General features: G+C 44.2%; 1 protein-coding gene across 2 annotated transcripts in view; it reads left to right on the forward strand.

Annotated features, from left to right (window-relative positions):
- Positions 1-16,323, forward strand: part of fras1 (Fraser extracellular matrix complex subunit 1) — a 161,449-nt gene that overhangs the window by 93,841 nt on the left and 51,285 nt on the right. For both annotated transcript variants that reach the window (XM_056591686.1, XM_056591687.1), the window contains exons 24-33: positions 1,937-2,077; positions 2,317-2,457; positions 3,176-3,458; positions 3,848-3,932; positions 4,545-4,868; positions 5,877-6,033; positions 6,189-6,370; positions 14,375-14,491; positions 14,629-14,743; positions 16,210-16,323. The exon at positions 16,210-16,323 is cut by the window's right edge and continues 24 nt beyond it. In XM_056591686.1, the coding sequence (XP_056447661.1) occupies positions 1,937-2,077; positions 2,317-2,457; positions 3,176-3,458; positions 3,848-3,932; positions 4,545-4,868; positions 5,877-6,033; positions 6,189-6,370; positions 14,375-14,491; positions 14,629-14,743; positions 16,210-16,323 (1,659 nt within the window). The remainder of the gene's footprint in view (positions 1-1,936; positions 2,078-2,316; positions 2,458-3,175; positions 3,459-3,847; positions 3,933-4,544; positions 4,869-5,876; positions 6,034-6,188; positions 6,371-14,374; positions 14,492-14,628; positions 14,744-16,209) is intronic.

Below are 16,323 nucleotides of genomic sequence, written 5' to 3' on the forward strand. Positions count from 1 at the left end.
CTGCCAACATCAACATCAGCGTCAATATATATATATATTTTTAAGAGTTTGTATGCAAAGACATCCTATATCATATAAATAAATAAATAAATATATATATATTAGTGCTGTCAAGCGATTAAAACATTTAATCACGATTAAACGCATTAATGTCATAGTTAACTCACGATTAATCGTGAGTTAATTCTTTTTTCTATGCTAAATATCCCTTGATTTCTTTGTCCCATTAATTTTCTCATTTTAATGCTCTTATCATCATGGAGAAGTGCATCGGCTTGCCTTGTGCAAATGTGCATATACTGATCAAAACAGGACGATACAAAAAAAAGCCTATAGCGCAATTAAACGATGAACATACAAACATACTGCCTTGAACATAGCAGTCAGGCTACTGCCTCTTTGTTTGGAGCCAAAGAAATTAAATAAATAAATAATAATAATAATTAAATAAATAAATAAATTGCGTTAATCGCGTGATAAAAATATTAACGGCGTTAAAATTGGTTTGCGTTAACGCCGTTAATAACGCGTTTAACTGACAGCACTAATATATATACATATATAGGATGTCTATGTTTTTATATCCTTTAATTATACCGTGTCCATTAATCCCTGATATATGGACACCTACTAAGTAGTTCCAGTCAAATTGTCAATTTAGCCTTCAAAACGAGAGCTGGTAAATTGTGAAAAATACCTTAAACTGTCATCAGACAGTCTATATGCTATAGACCATAGAGTATCTGTTGTATAAAGGCTGGGACGAACTTCGAATTATAAATATGTACAATGTATCCTTTAAATACGTCCATGGAACAGATGGCCAATGTGAATAAAAGATACGTGTGGACCGATGAAAAGGTAAAACTTTTCCTTGCTCTCATCGAAGAACAAAACATTACAGGCATTTCAGATGGAAAACAATAACACAATTCCACTATATATCAGGACCTAAGAGAGAGCATGTTATCAAAAGGATACGAAAAGCCCTGGAATGTGTAGTTTTCCCCTCCAACCACGTGATCACCTAATTCTAATTTATTTTTTGCGAACTTTCTAAAGATTAACTTTCTAAAGATTTTAGATGGAAACGTGACTAGTAAGAGTGAGTATTTCGTCTCCCTCTTTGAGAGTTGATGTGATGTAATTAAGATAAATCATAAGAACCTTAAGATCCTAAGATCTGAGGGATGAGCGGATATCAAGGTAAACAGATCTGAATGGCTTATCTCTTACCACTGTATCTGAAGTGAAACAGAGCTTCAAACACGTTCCTCCCCCTCCTCTCCTTCGTCTTACACGGACATAGAGGAAGAACCATTTGATTTTTTTCTGCAATACAGTTGTAGAACTGAAATCTACTGAATCCTCCTGAATCTACTTTTTTGAGCATCACATCATGTATATTGAAGAGGGAGGGAGGCTGCTGAATCCTCCTGAATCTACTTTTTTGAGCATCACATCATGTATATTGAAGAGGGAGGGAGGCTGCAGAAGTTACACAGCCTGGGAGAATACCACAGGCCGGCCTAAGAGAAGGGAGCCCTCTAGTGGAGGATGAGGAGGTGTTAACAGCAGGTGTTAACTGTGTGTGTGTGTGTGTGTGTGTGTGTGTGTGTGTGTGTGTGTGTGTGTGTGTGTGTGTGTGTGTGTCTGTGTGTGTGTGTGTGTGTGTGTGTGTGTGTGTGTGTGTGTGTGTGTGTGTGTGTGTGTCTGTGTGTGTGTCTGTGTGTGTGTGTGTCTGTGTGTGTGTGTGTGTGTGTGTGTGTGTGTGTGTGTGTCTGTGTGTGTGTGTGTCTGTGTGTGTCTGTGTGTGTGTGTCTGTGTGTGCGTGTCTGTGTGTGTGTGTGTGTGTGTGTGTGTGTGTGTGTGTGTGTGTGTGTGTGTGTGTGTGTGTGTGTGTGTGTTTGTGCGTGTGTATCCTGTGTATGTCCAGGCTGTGATGCCCACTGTGCTGAGTGCCGGGGCCCGGCGGCTTGCCTGCGGTGCCAGCCCCCCTACGCTCTGCTGGCTGGTCAGTGTGTGCTAGACTGTGGGCGGAGTCACTTCCTTGACGCCTCTTCCCAAGTATGCCGACGTAAGGACCTTTTTTACGTGTTTAAGAATCTATGCAATTGATGCAGCACATTTTATTCATCCAAAATATACAAAATGTATGAAATGACGATGGTTAATCGGATCCTTTCACACTGGGAAATCAAGGCATTAACAATGCAGGATTATGGGTACATTCCCCATGTAGTTAGGTGCAGTAGTGAATAGGAATGTGTGTGTGTGCGTGTGCGTGCATGCGTGTGTGTGTGTGTGTGTGTGCAGCGTGTTCCTCAGACTGTGTGGTTTGTGAAGACGTGGGCCACTGCAAGTCTTGTGGCGACCAGACTTTCCTGATAGGAGGGTACTGCACCGCTGACTGTGGACACGGTTACTACGGCAACAAGAAAACCAGGAGCTGCCAGGGTGAGGATCTAGCTCAGTGATGAACTCTTTTGATTCATGGGCCTACTCATAGGGCTGTCTTACCAATTCAATAAGAAACATCCAGGCCCCACCCACTACAGTCCCATGGATGCTAACACCAAATCCTATTGGCTATCCTACGACTAGGAAGTCCCCCGAAACAGCCTCAAAATAATCAATACATGGTATAGCAAAAGCAGTTTGCCAAATGCACTTTGGATGCTGTTCTACATCCGGTTGTGTTTCGAAGTAAGCAAGCCAGCATGCTTTTTTGGCTATTCTTTCCCACAAGCTTCTGCTCCGCAGCAAAAGATACGTCCCATCGACTGAGCCTGTGAAATTGGATGGGTGGCACTAAAGGTGTGCTAATGAGTGAAATCACCTTGAGTATGTCCCGATTGTATGCACACTGTGTGCAACAGTCGTACTTTGTATGGGTAGCTAGCTACAGTACGTACTACATGTAAAAAGAAAAGGTATGTGATTTGGAACGCAGCCATTGTAGTTAAACTGGCCTTTATTAGCAGCATTCAATACTTCATAAATTACAATAACACAAATAATGATTCATACATTAAATACAATAAATATATTAATTAATAGCAAGGCTCTCTCTCTCTCTCTCTCTCTCTCTCGTTCCCTCTCGTTCCCTCTCCCTCTCTCGCTCCCTCTCTTTCCCTCTCCCTCTCTAATGTATCCTCTCTGTCTCTTTCCCCAGGTGACCTTCACCCTCCCACCCTGAGTGTGAACGGTTCACTGCTGGTCCCGCTGGGTGGCTCTGGCCCCCTGGGGGTCGGCCTGCTGGTGGTCCGAGACCCCGACAGCCCTCCAGACGCCCTATTCCTCCAGCTGATCCTCGCCCCCGCCGCCGGGAAACTCCTGCTGCTCGGGGGAGGGAGGGGAGGAGAGGGGAGGAGGGAGCTGCTCCAGGGAGGCTCCTTCACCCTCAACCAGCTCCACAACGGGCAGGTGGTGTACGAACACACCCAGGACCAGCCGCGGTACGGAGGGGGAGATTGAGCCAGTGTGTGAATGTGTGTGTGTGTGTGTGTGTGTGTGTGTGTGTGTGTGTGTGTGTGTGTGTGTGTGTGTGTGTGTGTGTGTGTGTGTGTGTGTGTGTGTGTGTGTGTGTGTGTGTGTGTGTGTGTGTGTGTTTGAGTGAGTGAGTGTGCGAAATGTACACTAATGCGCATGTGCAGATTTTATTTTAATTCTGCTGATTATAAACCTGTGGGTGTGCTTGTGTTTTTATGTGTCTGTCTCTCTTTCGGTGTGTGTGTGTGTGTGTGTGTGTGTGTGTGTGTGTGTGTGTGTGTGTGTGTGTGTGTGTGTGTGTGTGTGTGTGTGTGTGTGTGTGTGTGTGTGTGTGTGTGGGTGTGTGTGCGCGCAGGAGAGACCAGTTCACTCTGCGTGTCGCTGACCCTCAGCTGCTGTCTCAGATGGAGACGGTTGCAGTCCAGGTTGTCTCTACACAGGTACACACACTGTTGATACAGACATACAAAACCTGAGTGCCTGAGGACTGAGTCTGACTTCAGCAGAAGTCGGATGACACGCACGCACGCACGCACGCACGCACGCACGCACGCACGCACGCACGCACGCACGCACGCACGCACACACGCACACACACACACACACACACACACACACACACACACACACACCAGCAGTGCAGGGCAATACGTTTGACCTTTCAGATTCTTCGGTTCAATTCATTTTACATTTCTGCATTTTTTGCAATGCTTTGCGCTTTTCATTAAGCTGTCACTTTATTTGTTTCCAACCATTTACATTTTCTTTAATGGTGTGCATGTTTATATTGCTTTTCCATTTAGACCATTTTTTTTTCTATTTAGACTTTTTCACTTGATTTAAGCCATTTAACGTTTCTTTAAGTCTTAATCGATGTGGCTTTATTAATAAATATTTTCAACCTCACTTTGCACTACAGCACTCACCGCATTTTCTGCAGGAAATGCATTTTCTAGTTACATAATGACATAGTTACTTGTGTAATTAGTTACTTAGTTAATTGGTTCATGGGTTACTTGCAAACTTGTGTATTTATGGTTCCTGTGTCCCAGCCTCCTAAGGTGCTGTTTCTGGCCCCTCTGCTGGTGGATGCTCCGGGTGCTATGGCAACAATCACTAAGGCAGTGCTCCACCTGGAGGACCCCGACAACGCAGCCGAGGTGCTACTGGTGGTGCTGGAGCCACCCCAGCACGGCCGCATCGCTCATCTCCATGGTAACAGGGAGCTGGGGAGGTTCGGTCTGGATCAGCTGAGCCGGGGACAGGTGGTGTACCTCCACGATGGCTCCCCCACCTACAAGGACCTCTTCATGCTGCAGGTCAACGATCGGCACCACTACCTGAACGTCCCCATTCAGGTCCTCATCTCACACAGGGTAGGCCCTGGTTCCTCTACCTGTCGCCCTTTCTATGTCCCTGTCTCTCTCTCTGTCTACCTACCTACCTGGACCTCTGTTCGGCCTCTGCTTATCAGCAGAGGCCCAACTCACTTTGGCCGTGCACATGCATAACACACACGTGGACGCACACACACAGAAACACACCACACACAGAAACACACACACACAGGCTGACATAGACGAATGCATGCAGATATCTTATATAGGTACGTTTCAGCTTGTGTTTGTGTGTGCACATATACATGGGACTGACCTGTATTGAGTTGTCAAGGATCAATTTATTTTCCTAAATTAATTTTTGTGCCTTATTTTGTTGTTTCGCTGGCAAAGCTGGACTTGAATGATTTATTTCTTTTGCAAAGAATCATTACAACTTTCAAGCTGTTAGGCTGTTGCTAAGACTCTTGTCAGGTCATTGTTTGGCTGTTGCTCAGGCTGTTGCTAGGCTGTTGTTACGCTGTTGCTGGGCTGTTAGGAAGCCGTTAAGGCTGTGACTAGGATGTTGCTAAGACTGTTGTTAGGATGGTTGCAGGGCTGTTGTCTGGTCGTTGCTGAGGCTGTTGCTGAGGCTCTTGTTGAGGCTGCTGTTAGGCTGTTGGTGAACTGTTTGTAAGGCTTAATCTTAACTAAACATTGTTATTATCCTGCGATCTCTTCCAATGGCTGATATGTGTTATGTATGCATTGCTTTCTAAATCCTATCTTTTATCTTCAGTCATGCAATCAAGAAAGCAATCTATCATTTACAAACAGTCTACTGCCGGTTAATAATGCAAGCTACAATTTTGTAAGCAAAGCCATATTCAAAAGAGGGTGCTGTGCACATATGTTTTGATTCAACACTAGTCTCATACTGACATGTCTAGCATTATTCTAGAGTCTAGATTTATGCTAGACAATGTAGAAATAATGGTGTTCCCAGAAATTTGGTCATCGCTTTTCCTTTAAATGTAGTATGTGTGTGTGTGGTCGGTGTTTGTACAGACCTTATCTCCCAAGATTCGCTCCATCCCAGTGTCATGGGTGAAGGAGGGGGGAATGGTTCAACTCAGCAGGAAGCACTTGAAGGCGGTGCTTCAGGGTACCGCCCCCGATGACATCATATACAGCATCATGCCTCTCGACGGAAAACCCGAACACGGTAACACCTCACTTGCTATTAACATGCTGATAACGTGTAAACAGAATTATATTGACAAATACATGCATAAACATATGAGGATGCATTTGGATGCAAACAGCTAGAGTGATGAAGAGTGTCATAAACCGTGATCCTGACTCCTCCTACATATCCAGGTGAGGTTGTTCTGATACCCATGCCAGCGGACGCCCCAGCGTACTCCTCCTCCTCCTCCTCCTCTTCCTCCTCCTCCTCCTTCACCTCCACCTCCACCTTCACCCAGCAGGACGTCAATGACGGAGCTGTCTGGTACCGGCACTTTGGAGACGGCACCCAGCGAGACGCCTTCCACTTCCAGGTCAGTGTGAGGTGACTTCCTGGTCGCCCTGACAAAACGAGCGGGAGCTCATCAACACATGGTGAGCTCTCAGTGTTGCCTATGTATTCCTACGGACTTGAGCGCCGGTGAAGCTCTAAAGCATTGGTTCTCAAAGTGCGGCCCGCGGGCCAATGGCGGCCCGCAGAATCATTCCTGGCGGCCCGCAATGACATACATCAGTGGTTTTCAAACTGTGGGGCGCGCCCCCCCTGCGCCAGAGTTCTTCAGGAGTGGCGCGACGTGAGAAAAAAATAAACCCGAAAAAAAACCTGAAAGTCGATGATTCAAATCATCAGTCGTACTTCTTCAACTGTAGAAGTAACATAACTAAATCAATTTTCAATCGTTTATCTTCGTGCAAACCATTTAACAAATCTACACACTTGTATCTCCAATAATATCAAAACAGAATTTCGATATCATTTAGAATTTCTTCAGAATCACAGTTTTAGTTTCATACCGCTTCGTTTTCAGCTGTTTTCATTGAAGACGTCTGGCCATTCTGATACACCTACTTCTAGACATCGTAACTCATTCCTTTTTCAACCGTTTACCATCGTTCAAACCATTAAACAAATCTACACACTTGTATCTTCAATACTATCGAAACGGAATTTTGATAGCATTTATACTTTTTTCAGAATCACAGTTTTAGTTTCAAACCGGCATCGTTTTCAGTTGCTTATAATAATTTAGGTCACCATAGCAACGCCGGTAAACAAACCCCGCCGAAAAGTCGAATCTCTGGACTGAAAAGGCAGATCTGATTCGACTCAGAAAATTCAGAGTCGGACAGCCCTAGAAAATAATATTGCTGGCTAACTTTAGCAAAATGGATCGGTTTTTAGTATCTAAAGCTACAGTGAGTAAGGAGACAGAGTCTGGGGCAAGCAAAAAAAGAAGAAAGTATGACCATGAATATTTAAACTTGGGATTTTCATGGACTGGATCTGAAGATGCTCCACTGCCACAGTGTGTGGTTTTCAAAGAGGTGCTAGCTAATGACGGTATGAGACCATGTTGACTCCGCCGTCATATTGAGACTAAGCACCCAAGTCTGGTGACCAAGCCCCGGGAGTTTTTTGATAGGAAGCCAAATGAACTGCGGTCACAGAAGAAAGTAATCCAGGGGGGGGGGGGCTCAGCTGAAATGTATTCTCTGAGGGGGGGCTTACTCTCTCACACTTTGAAAAAAAAAAAAAAAAAAAAACTTTTTTATTTTTTATTATTAAATAAATATTAATTTAAATAAATATAAAGAGAAAATTCGACTCTCTCTAGATTTCAATTAAATCCTTTTACTTTTGTTAGTTTTTATCCGACTGTACATTATTTTGAAAGGGTGAACCTCAGTTTCGTGATTTAGACCTCACTTGACCTCACTCCCGGAGGTCCACGGTGCAATGTTTTTTTTGACCACTGGGATGCTGACGGCGTTTCCCAGCATTTTTTTTTTTCCTTTGGCGGCCCTCAGTCAAATTTGAAATAAATTGGCCCTCAGTTGTCAAAACTTTGAGAACCCCTGCTCTAAAGCCTACCTTTGAAGCTACCCGGGACGTAGCCGAAAGCTCAGAATCCAAACCTTGATACTGGACTCAGAGTTCAAACAATCTTTCTCTTGCACCCTAGTTGAAGCTGAACCCTTGAACTATGTCCAATCAGATTACAGCTCTGTTTGACATTCTAAAACCAACAGAAGCGATAATACATGTTCTATGAGATCTTGGGCCGTATTCACAAAGCATTTTATCTTACCGCTAGGAGTGCTCCTAACTCGCGCTAAAACATTTTACGTAGGAGTTTTTTCTTAAAAGTTATTCACAAAGCCGCTGAGACCTACTCTTACTAAGGATAAATCACAAAGAGTGAACTAAGAGTGACGCGCCGTTGCTATGGATTACGTCAATTCTCGTGCACGAGTTTAGAAGCGGTCAGTTCGGTGATTGGTTGTTCAGACGAGCCCACTGAATCACCGAAAAACAAGGAAATAGCCTAGGCTAGAAATGAATTCCTATTAAGTAGTTATAGTGCAGTTAGCAGAATACACGCATGATGACAATTTTGTGCAGACCATGATAATGACGTTGTAGCCTGCACGTTCAAGAGAGAGAGAAAGCAAACAATAAAAATACGTAAAATGTAAAAGAAAATAAATGTTACGAACTACCTAAGTGTTGACTGATTTGTGCCAAGGTGTTTACCTAAAATGTGTTTTCAAAGTGATCCCTAAATGCCAGTCCACTCGGTTCCACACGGCCAAATTCCTTGTAATGTTGATCGCCATCATCATCATCATCATCATCATCGTCTGGCTGTGGAATGTTCCTCCGCTTGCAAAGGTTGTGTAGAATGGCACATACAGTGATTACTGTGCTTGCCCTCTCTGGGGTGAGGCGTATTTCGCCGTGGAGGACATGAAACCGACGTTTCATCTGCCCAATTCCTCTCTCCACAACATTTAGTTTTTTTGCGAATCATGGGTAGCTGAAGATCCAGGCCACTTTGCAACAACATCCAGTAGGCTATGTTAAAATTTGCATCAAAAACAACCTGCGTGTTGATGGAATGCACTTTCTTCCTATTGACGAACACGTCCTCGTCTTTTGATGGCGCAATTATTTTTATTTTTTATAAGTTATATATATTTTTTTATAACTTATAATTTTTATAACATTTTATTTCGGGACTAATCGGATTATTCCTGTTAGTCGGGGATGTTATTGCATCGCGCATTAACTCCACAATAAGTTGAATACCCTAACATTTCGTCTCGCAGGCATTTTAAGATTCTTTGTGAATAGGTCTTACTGAGTTAGGAGTCCTCTTGAGGACTTTTAAGCTCTCCTAGACTTAGGTGCTACTTTTAGTCCTAAAATACTTTGTGAATACCACAGGCCTGCCTAAGAGAAGGCTCCCTTCTCTTAGGCAGGCCTGTGGTATTCTCCCAGTTAGGAGTCCTAAATTTAAGAGTGACACGCCCATTATTTTTATGAGTTACTCCTAAATTCGCCAGTTAGGACCTACTTTTAGCCCTAAGATCCTTTGTGAATACGGCCCCTGAACACCCAACCTATGAGGTGATCATGTTTTGAATGCTTAAAGATCCCATATGTTTTTTTTATGGCTAATGATTTAATTTGGGGATACTTCTAGAATAAAGTTACATGCCTGTGTGTTAAAAGGTTAACACTGTTTATTTTATGCAAAATCAATTTCAGCATCTTTCAAAAACGGTCTGATTGGTACCATGTCGCTTTCCAGTCTGCTGTGATTGGTTGAACGCTTTGCGCGTGTGTAGCGTGGCACGGAATGAAAACCCACAGGCTCTGTCTGGTGCTACACATTTATTGTTTGGTCCTGCGAAATGGAAGAAAATGGATCGCAAGTCAACAATGGCCACACAGCACTCTTCGGTTGCGATCCTGTACAGCGAATCTCACCGTCTGACGCCATCAAAATAATAACAAAATAACATAATGCCTAAGAAGAATCTCACCATCTCTGTAACTCTAATGTGTAATACTGTATGTTTACCGAAAATATCCCAAGTATCTGCAATAATACATGGATACTGCCTACTTATTAAATATAAACAAATGTCATAAAGTAACCAAATTGTTAATTGCTTAATATATTATCAGACCTGAATTATAGCTAACTTATATTACAGTGGACCTTCTAATATTAATAAATATTTTACTATTGCCCACAGAATCAATTCAATAGGACACAATGGTTAAATGCAGTATAAACCCCTTGTAAAGAATTTCGGTGCATAGGACGGTCTTACTAGCGATCGCTCCTTAGGCCTTTCTACACTGCCAAGCCGGTTCGTTCGTGGCTTGGCACGCCCGGCAACTTCACCGTATTGTCTGTGTAAACCAAGGGGCTTAAATACCCCTTTCGTCACGGTGCGGGCTTTCTTGGTTCACTGGAGCAGGCGGGGCTGCGCACAGAGTCTAGAACTCCCGAATGTTTTACATTTTTTTTTAATGAAGACAACCGCATGCAAGAATGAGTTCATGTCTGAACATGTCTTTACAAGTGCAAAAACGCCAACATATTCTTTATATTGCTGACCACTAGTTTTTTATCCAGACAAAAGCCTCGTAAAGAACATTCCTCTGCTTCTTTCTCGTAGATCGCACCATCTTTCAACGTCTAAATGCAACTGCATCATCTTCTCTCCCATGATGGTCAGCAGCTCGCAGATTTCACCGTCTCTCCAGTTAGAACTGCTCATGTTGATATCGCTGCGTTATTGTCTCTGTTGTAGAGACAACGCAGCAACACCTCTACCCAAGCCCCCCCCCCCCTCTGGAACTGCGGAGCGTCTAATCGCATTTAGCCTACATCAAAAAGAAACCGCCAGTGTGTGTAGGGTCCGGGAGTGTAAAAACGTCTCTTGGTTCTGACCAAAGAAGAGCGCTTTGGAATCTCCATTACGCACCATTCCTGGCTGTGCATTATTCGTTTTTTTATTTTTTTTAAGATTTTTTTCCGGTGGGCCTGTTGAACAGTAGGAACAGTCCTAGGGCCGTCAGGCCCACCCATAAAGGCCCATTCACACCCTACAGTAAATACTTATATTATACTATATACCTGACCTTTTTATTTTATTGTTCCCCTGCTTTGGCAATGAGTTGTAACTGGTCATTTAAAAATGGTGCAACATTTTGCGGTGTCACGTGGCACCGCCGCCTAGGCCTACACTTTTTGCACCTGTTTTTTTGCAGATTTCGGATGACACAAAGCAAAACCATCTCCTCTACAAATGCCATGTTTGCGATTGTCGATGCCGTTAATTTGTGACACGACAGTCACTGCCCTCTAGAGCAGTGGTTCTCAACTGGCACGAGGCGTTAAGCCACGTGCCCACTGCCTCCGTCCGTTGACTGATCCCCATTGACGTTGAATGGGGACGAATGCATAATGCATTGTGGTTCGGTGTGCTCCGTCAAAAAGTTGAAAAATTGTCAACTTTTTCGGCAATGACGGATTGTCATTCAATCAGATCGCGTATGCAAATTTAAGCACTGTGACACTACTCGGGCTCTGACGACCCTGGAAAGCTCCCCCATCCGTCAGCCACGCCTTCCGACGTCCTTTGACTGACGGTAGAGGGCCTTTCTTGGTGTGGCCGAATATGCCCCCTGGCTCGGACTTAGATTTTTCTAGTTTAGCAGACGTAAAACATGTGCGTCATATCAGTGGCGGACTCTGACTATTTGAAGGGCAGGGACGAAAAAATAAAAAGGGCACATTCTGCACAACATGGGACCCAACCAGCATGCAAAAAGCTATGATGCATCATGTTTGGCACTTTCTCTCGTATTCACCACTCTTGAGGGCACTTTTTCAACCATGGAGGCACTGTAAGGGCATTAAGAGGGCACTCATTGAGGCACGTTATCGAATTTTCTTGTTTTAAAGGGCTCATCTTCATAATTTATTGTATGAAGGGGCACCAGAGGGCACCCAATAATTTTTTTCACATGTAAAGGGGGAGTGACCACTGCGTCATATAACAGTATAAGGCAAAGGGAAAAGTCGAAAGTGAGTAGTCAACCCGTGCATCACCCAACTGGGTGATGCACGGCAGCCAATTGGCGCCAGAACGCTCACTACACACCAGCTTGAAGTGGAGAGTTAGGGATGAGTTGGAGAGTGAGGGAAAAGAACATTTAAACACTATCTACCATATTTAAACACTGTCGATCACATTTAAGCAATATCGACCACATGTAAACACTATCGACCACATTTAAACACTATCGACCATATTTAAACACTATGGACCACATGTAAACACTATCGCCCACATTTAAACACTATCGCCCACATTTAAACACTATGGACCACATTTAAACACTATGGACCACATTTAAACATGTAAACCCTATCGACCACATTTAAACACTATCGACCACAATTAAACACTATCGACCACATTTAAACATGTAAACCCTATCGACCACATTTAAACACTATCGACCACATTTAAACACTCTCGCCCACATTTACACACTCTCGACCACATTTAAACACTATCGACCACATATAAACAGTAGCGACCATATTTAAACACTATCGACCACATGTAAACCCTATCAACCACATTTAAACATGTAAACCCCTCTCGACCACATTTAAACCCTATCGACCACATATAAACCCTATCGACCACATTTAAACCCTATCGACCATATTCAAACACTATCGACCACATTTAAACACTATCGACCATATTTAAACCCTATCGACCACATTTAAACCCTATCGACCACATTCAAACCCTATCAACCATATTTAAACACTATCGACCACATTCAAACACTATCGACCACATTTAAACACTATCGCCCACATTTAAACACTATCGACCATATTTAAACACTATCAACCATATTAAACACTATCGACCACATTCAAACACTATCGACCACATTTAAACCCTATCGCCCACATTGAAACACTATCGACCACATTTAAACACTATCGACCACATTTAAACACTATCGACCATATTTAAACCCTATCGACCACATTTAAACCCTATCGACCACATTTAAACCCTATCAACCATATTTAAACACTATCAAACACATTCAAACACTATCGACCACATTTAAACCCTATCGCCCACATTTAAACACTATCGACCACATTTAAACCCTATCGCCCACATTTAAACACTATCAACCACATTTAAACACTATCGACCATATTTAAACACTATCGACCACATGTAAACACTAGCGACCATGTTTAAACACTCACACAATTTGATATATATCACCATATATATAGATATAGATTTGTGCTGATTATATTATTACGATCTATCCTTGTATTTAAATTGCGGATCCCCATAAAGGGTATAAATTGCCATCCCCGTATTGGGTTCCAATAGGTTGACTGACTCTCCGTCCATCCTTCGTATCATCTGCTGTGAATGCGCTGTTTCTGGTGTCTATTGATGCAAATGAGCTGCTGCCCATTGACCACTGAGCTGTCGGACTGATACACAGCATGGAAGAGAAGGGGTTGTTGCCGTTGCTGACTCCTGGAGCTCTATATCTATATTATACAATATAACATAATAATAATATTATATACGGGTATTTATATAATCTATCTAATTATGTAAGCCCCTTTTTATCAGGTAAAAACATCTAATTTGCTGAAATTGAGTGATAGGTTATACAATTAAGAACAAACAACGGTGGGCCTCTAACTAATTTACATATTTTTTTTAATTCAATAATGTATTATTTTATTTTTTTTACAAACCTTAATTTTTGGTGCCCCCTCAGGTACTTGGTGCCCTACGCACTCTGCATATAGGGAGCGGCGGGCCTGGTCTGACGTCTCTGGTACTTCCACAAGTAAAGACTCGTAGTGGGGGATATCTCGGCCATGGTTGAGAAGAATTGGGGGGAAGAAACTTTGGCATTGACTCTCTGAAGTCCATGAACCGCGACATGGAGAAGAAAAGGATTTTACTCCGGGAGCTGAGCTGCCGGACTGCTTCCGAGCTCCCCGCGCCGGAGCTGCCGGCCGCCGTCGAAGCCGTCCGGCCGCAGTCCGGCAGCAGTCCGGCAGCTTGGGCCGGGCGGTGTACTCCGGGAGCTGAACTGGCGCCATAGCTAGGTGGCAGCTCCAGCGGACTAGCAGCTCCGGCGGACAAGCAGCTTCGGCTGGGGTAGCTCGGCGGCAGTCCGGCAGCTCAGCTCCGGGAAAACAATCCCTTTCTACTCCATTTGTCTCCTCCTCCCGACTTCCTTTCGGCGGCAGCTCCGGTGGGGTGAGCAGTCGTAAACTACGACTGCTCTGTTACTACATATTACTATAAATGTTAATAAATGTTTTGTTGTGTGTGTGTGTGTGTGTGTGTGTGTGTGTGTGTGTGTGTGTGTGTGTGTGTGTGTGTGTGTGTGTGTGTGTGTGTGTGTGTGTGTGTGTGTGTGTGTGTGTTTTCAGGTGTCTACGGAGGGCTCACCTGACCTCCAGGGTGACCCCCAGGTTTTCTCCATCGGGGTCCTCTCCCAGGGACCCGGAGTCCCCCAGCTGGACCCAGACTGCCAGCTCCAGCTCACGGTAAGAACATGGGACACAGGCCTGATTTAAACACTCAAGAGTCCTGTGTTACTGATATAATAATTGCCTATTAATATGTGTATGTTATTAATGTGTGTGTGTGTGTGCGTGTGTGTGTCTTTGTGTGGGTGTTCCAGGCTTTAGAGGACCAGGTCACAGAGATAACGTCCTCAGCGTTGTCGTTCATCGACTCTGAATCTCCAAGCCACAAACTGATCTACAACATCACCACTCCATTAATGCCAGGACAAGGTCTCCCTCTCTCTCTCTCTCTTTCTTTCTTTCTTTCTTTCTTTCTTTCTTTCTTTCTTTCTTTCTTTCTTTCTTTCTTTCTTTCTTTCTTTCTTTCTTTCTTTCTTTCTTTCTTTCTTTCTTTCTTTCTTTCTTTCTTTCTTTCTTTCTCTCTCTTTCTTCCTCTCCCTCTCTTTCTTCCTGGCTGTATGACTTTCTGTCTGTTAGTCTGGCTGTCTGTATGTATGGACTCATTCAGACCAAATCAGGAGTTGCGGTGAAAACTCTAGTCCAGCCCTTCATTTGGTTGGCTGTGCGTTTCGGTGCTCAGACAGGAAGACGCCCAGGGGAAGAAGAACCTTGTTCACCCTGTAGCGTTAGAATCATTGCATTCTGCTGTTCATCTTCTAGAGTTAGCATGGTAGGACACCGCTGTTTACTGAGCAACTGTGAAGATGGAGGAGAGACTGATCGCTGCTGTGTTGTCCTCTCCAGAGCTGTACAACCCTGCCATGAGGGAGTGGTTACAGATCCCATACCATACTTTTTAAGGGTTAATAATTGCCTTTGGGGCTTACTACTAGGACAGGGTTATATGTGTGTATGTTTCAAATACCCCTTATTATTCTCACACGGTTTATCATTGGCAAAACCAATTTCAGTGCCTTTAAAAAAATTATCTGTTTTGTATCATGTTGCTTTAAGGCCCGCCTCCCGAGTAGCCCAGTCTGCTGTGATTTGTCAGAACGCCCACTCTGTTGCTATTGGTCGAAAGGCTTTGCGTCTGCAATTTCACACCCCCGAGAAGTTGTCAACATTGTGGGTAGCCGGGAGCCGGGACTTCTGCACTTCAGCACCGCTCACTGCACAGTCTGACGTCACAATGTTGCAGAAGTAAAGGTTGAGCACAAACAAGCTGTTTCACGCAATTATGGATGGGCATTCTCAGAGGGCACGAATACTCGCCCTGGCTCAGACTTAGATTTTTCTAGCTTTGCAGATGTAAAACATGTATATCCATACGTCATATAACAGTGTAAATGCAAAGGAAAATGGAAAAAAATAATGCCTTTGTCCGGTGAGGGACACTCCAACATTGCGGCAGCAGTGTGCGCTTATCGCCGCGATGCCGGATGTGGTCTGAATGAGCCCATTGCTCTGGGTCTGGTGCTGGGGTCTGAATGAGCCCATTGCTCTGGGTCTGGTGCTGGGGTCTGAATGAGCCCATTGCTCTGGGTCTGGTGCTGGGGTCTGAATGAGCCCATTGCTCTGGGTCTGGTGCTGGGGTCTGAATGAGCCCATTGCTCTGGGTCTGGTGCTGTGGTCTGAATGAGCCCATTGCTCTGGGTCTGGTGCTGGGGTCTGAATGAGCCCATTGCTCTGGGTCTGGTGCTGTGGTCTGAATGAGCCCATTGCTCTGGGTCTGGTCCTGTGCCTCATGTGTTCTCATGCTGATGTCCCCTCTCTGTCTCTCTCTGTGGACCCAGGGGCGATCGAGCACCGGGACGTTCCGTACCAAGCAGTCAGGTTCTTCTCGCAGGCCGACGTGGACGATGGAAAGATCCTGTATCGCCCCCCCTCAGCCCCCGCCCACCTGCAGG

The sequence above is a fragment of the Gadus chalcogrammus genome, chromosome 6 (genome assembly GCF_026213295.1).
Source record: "Gadus chalcogrammus isolate NIFS_2021 chromosome 6, NIFS_Gcha_1.0, whole genome shotgun sequence".
Taxonomy (NCBI): Eukaryota; Metazoa; Chordata; class Actinopteri; order Gadiformes; family Gadidae; genus Gadus; species Gadus chalcogrammus.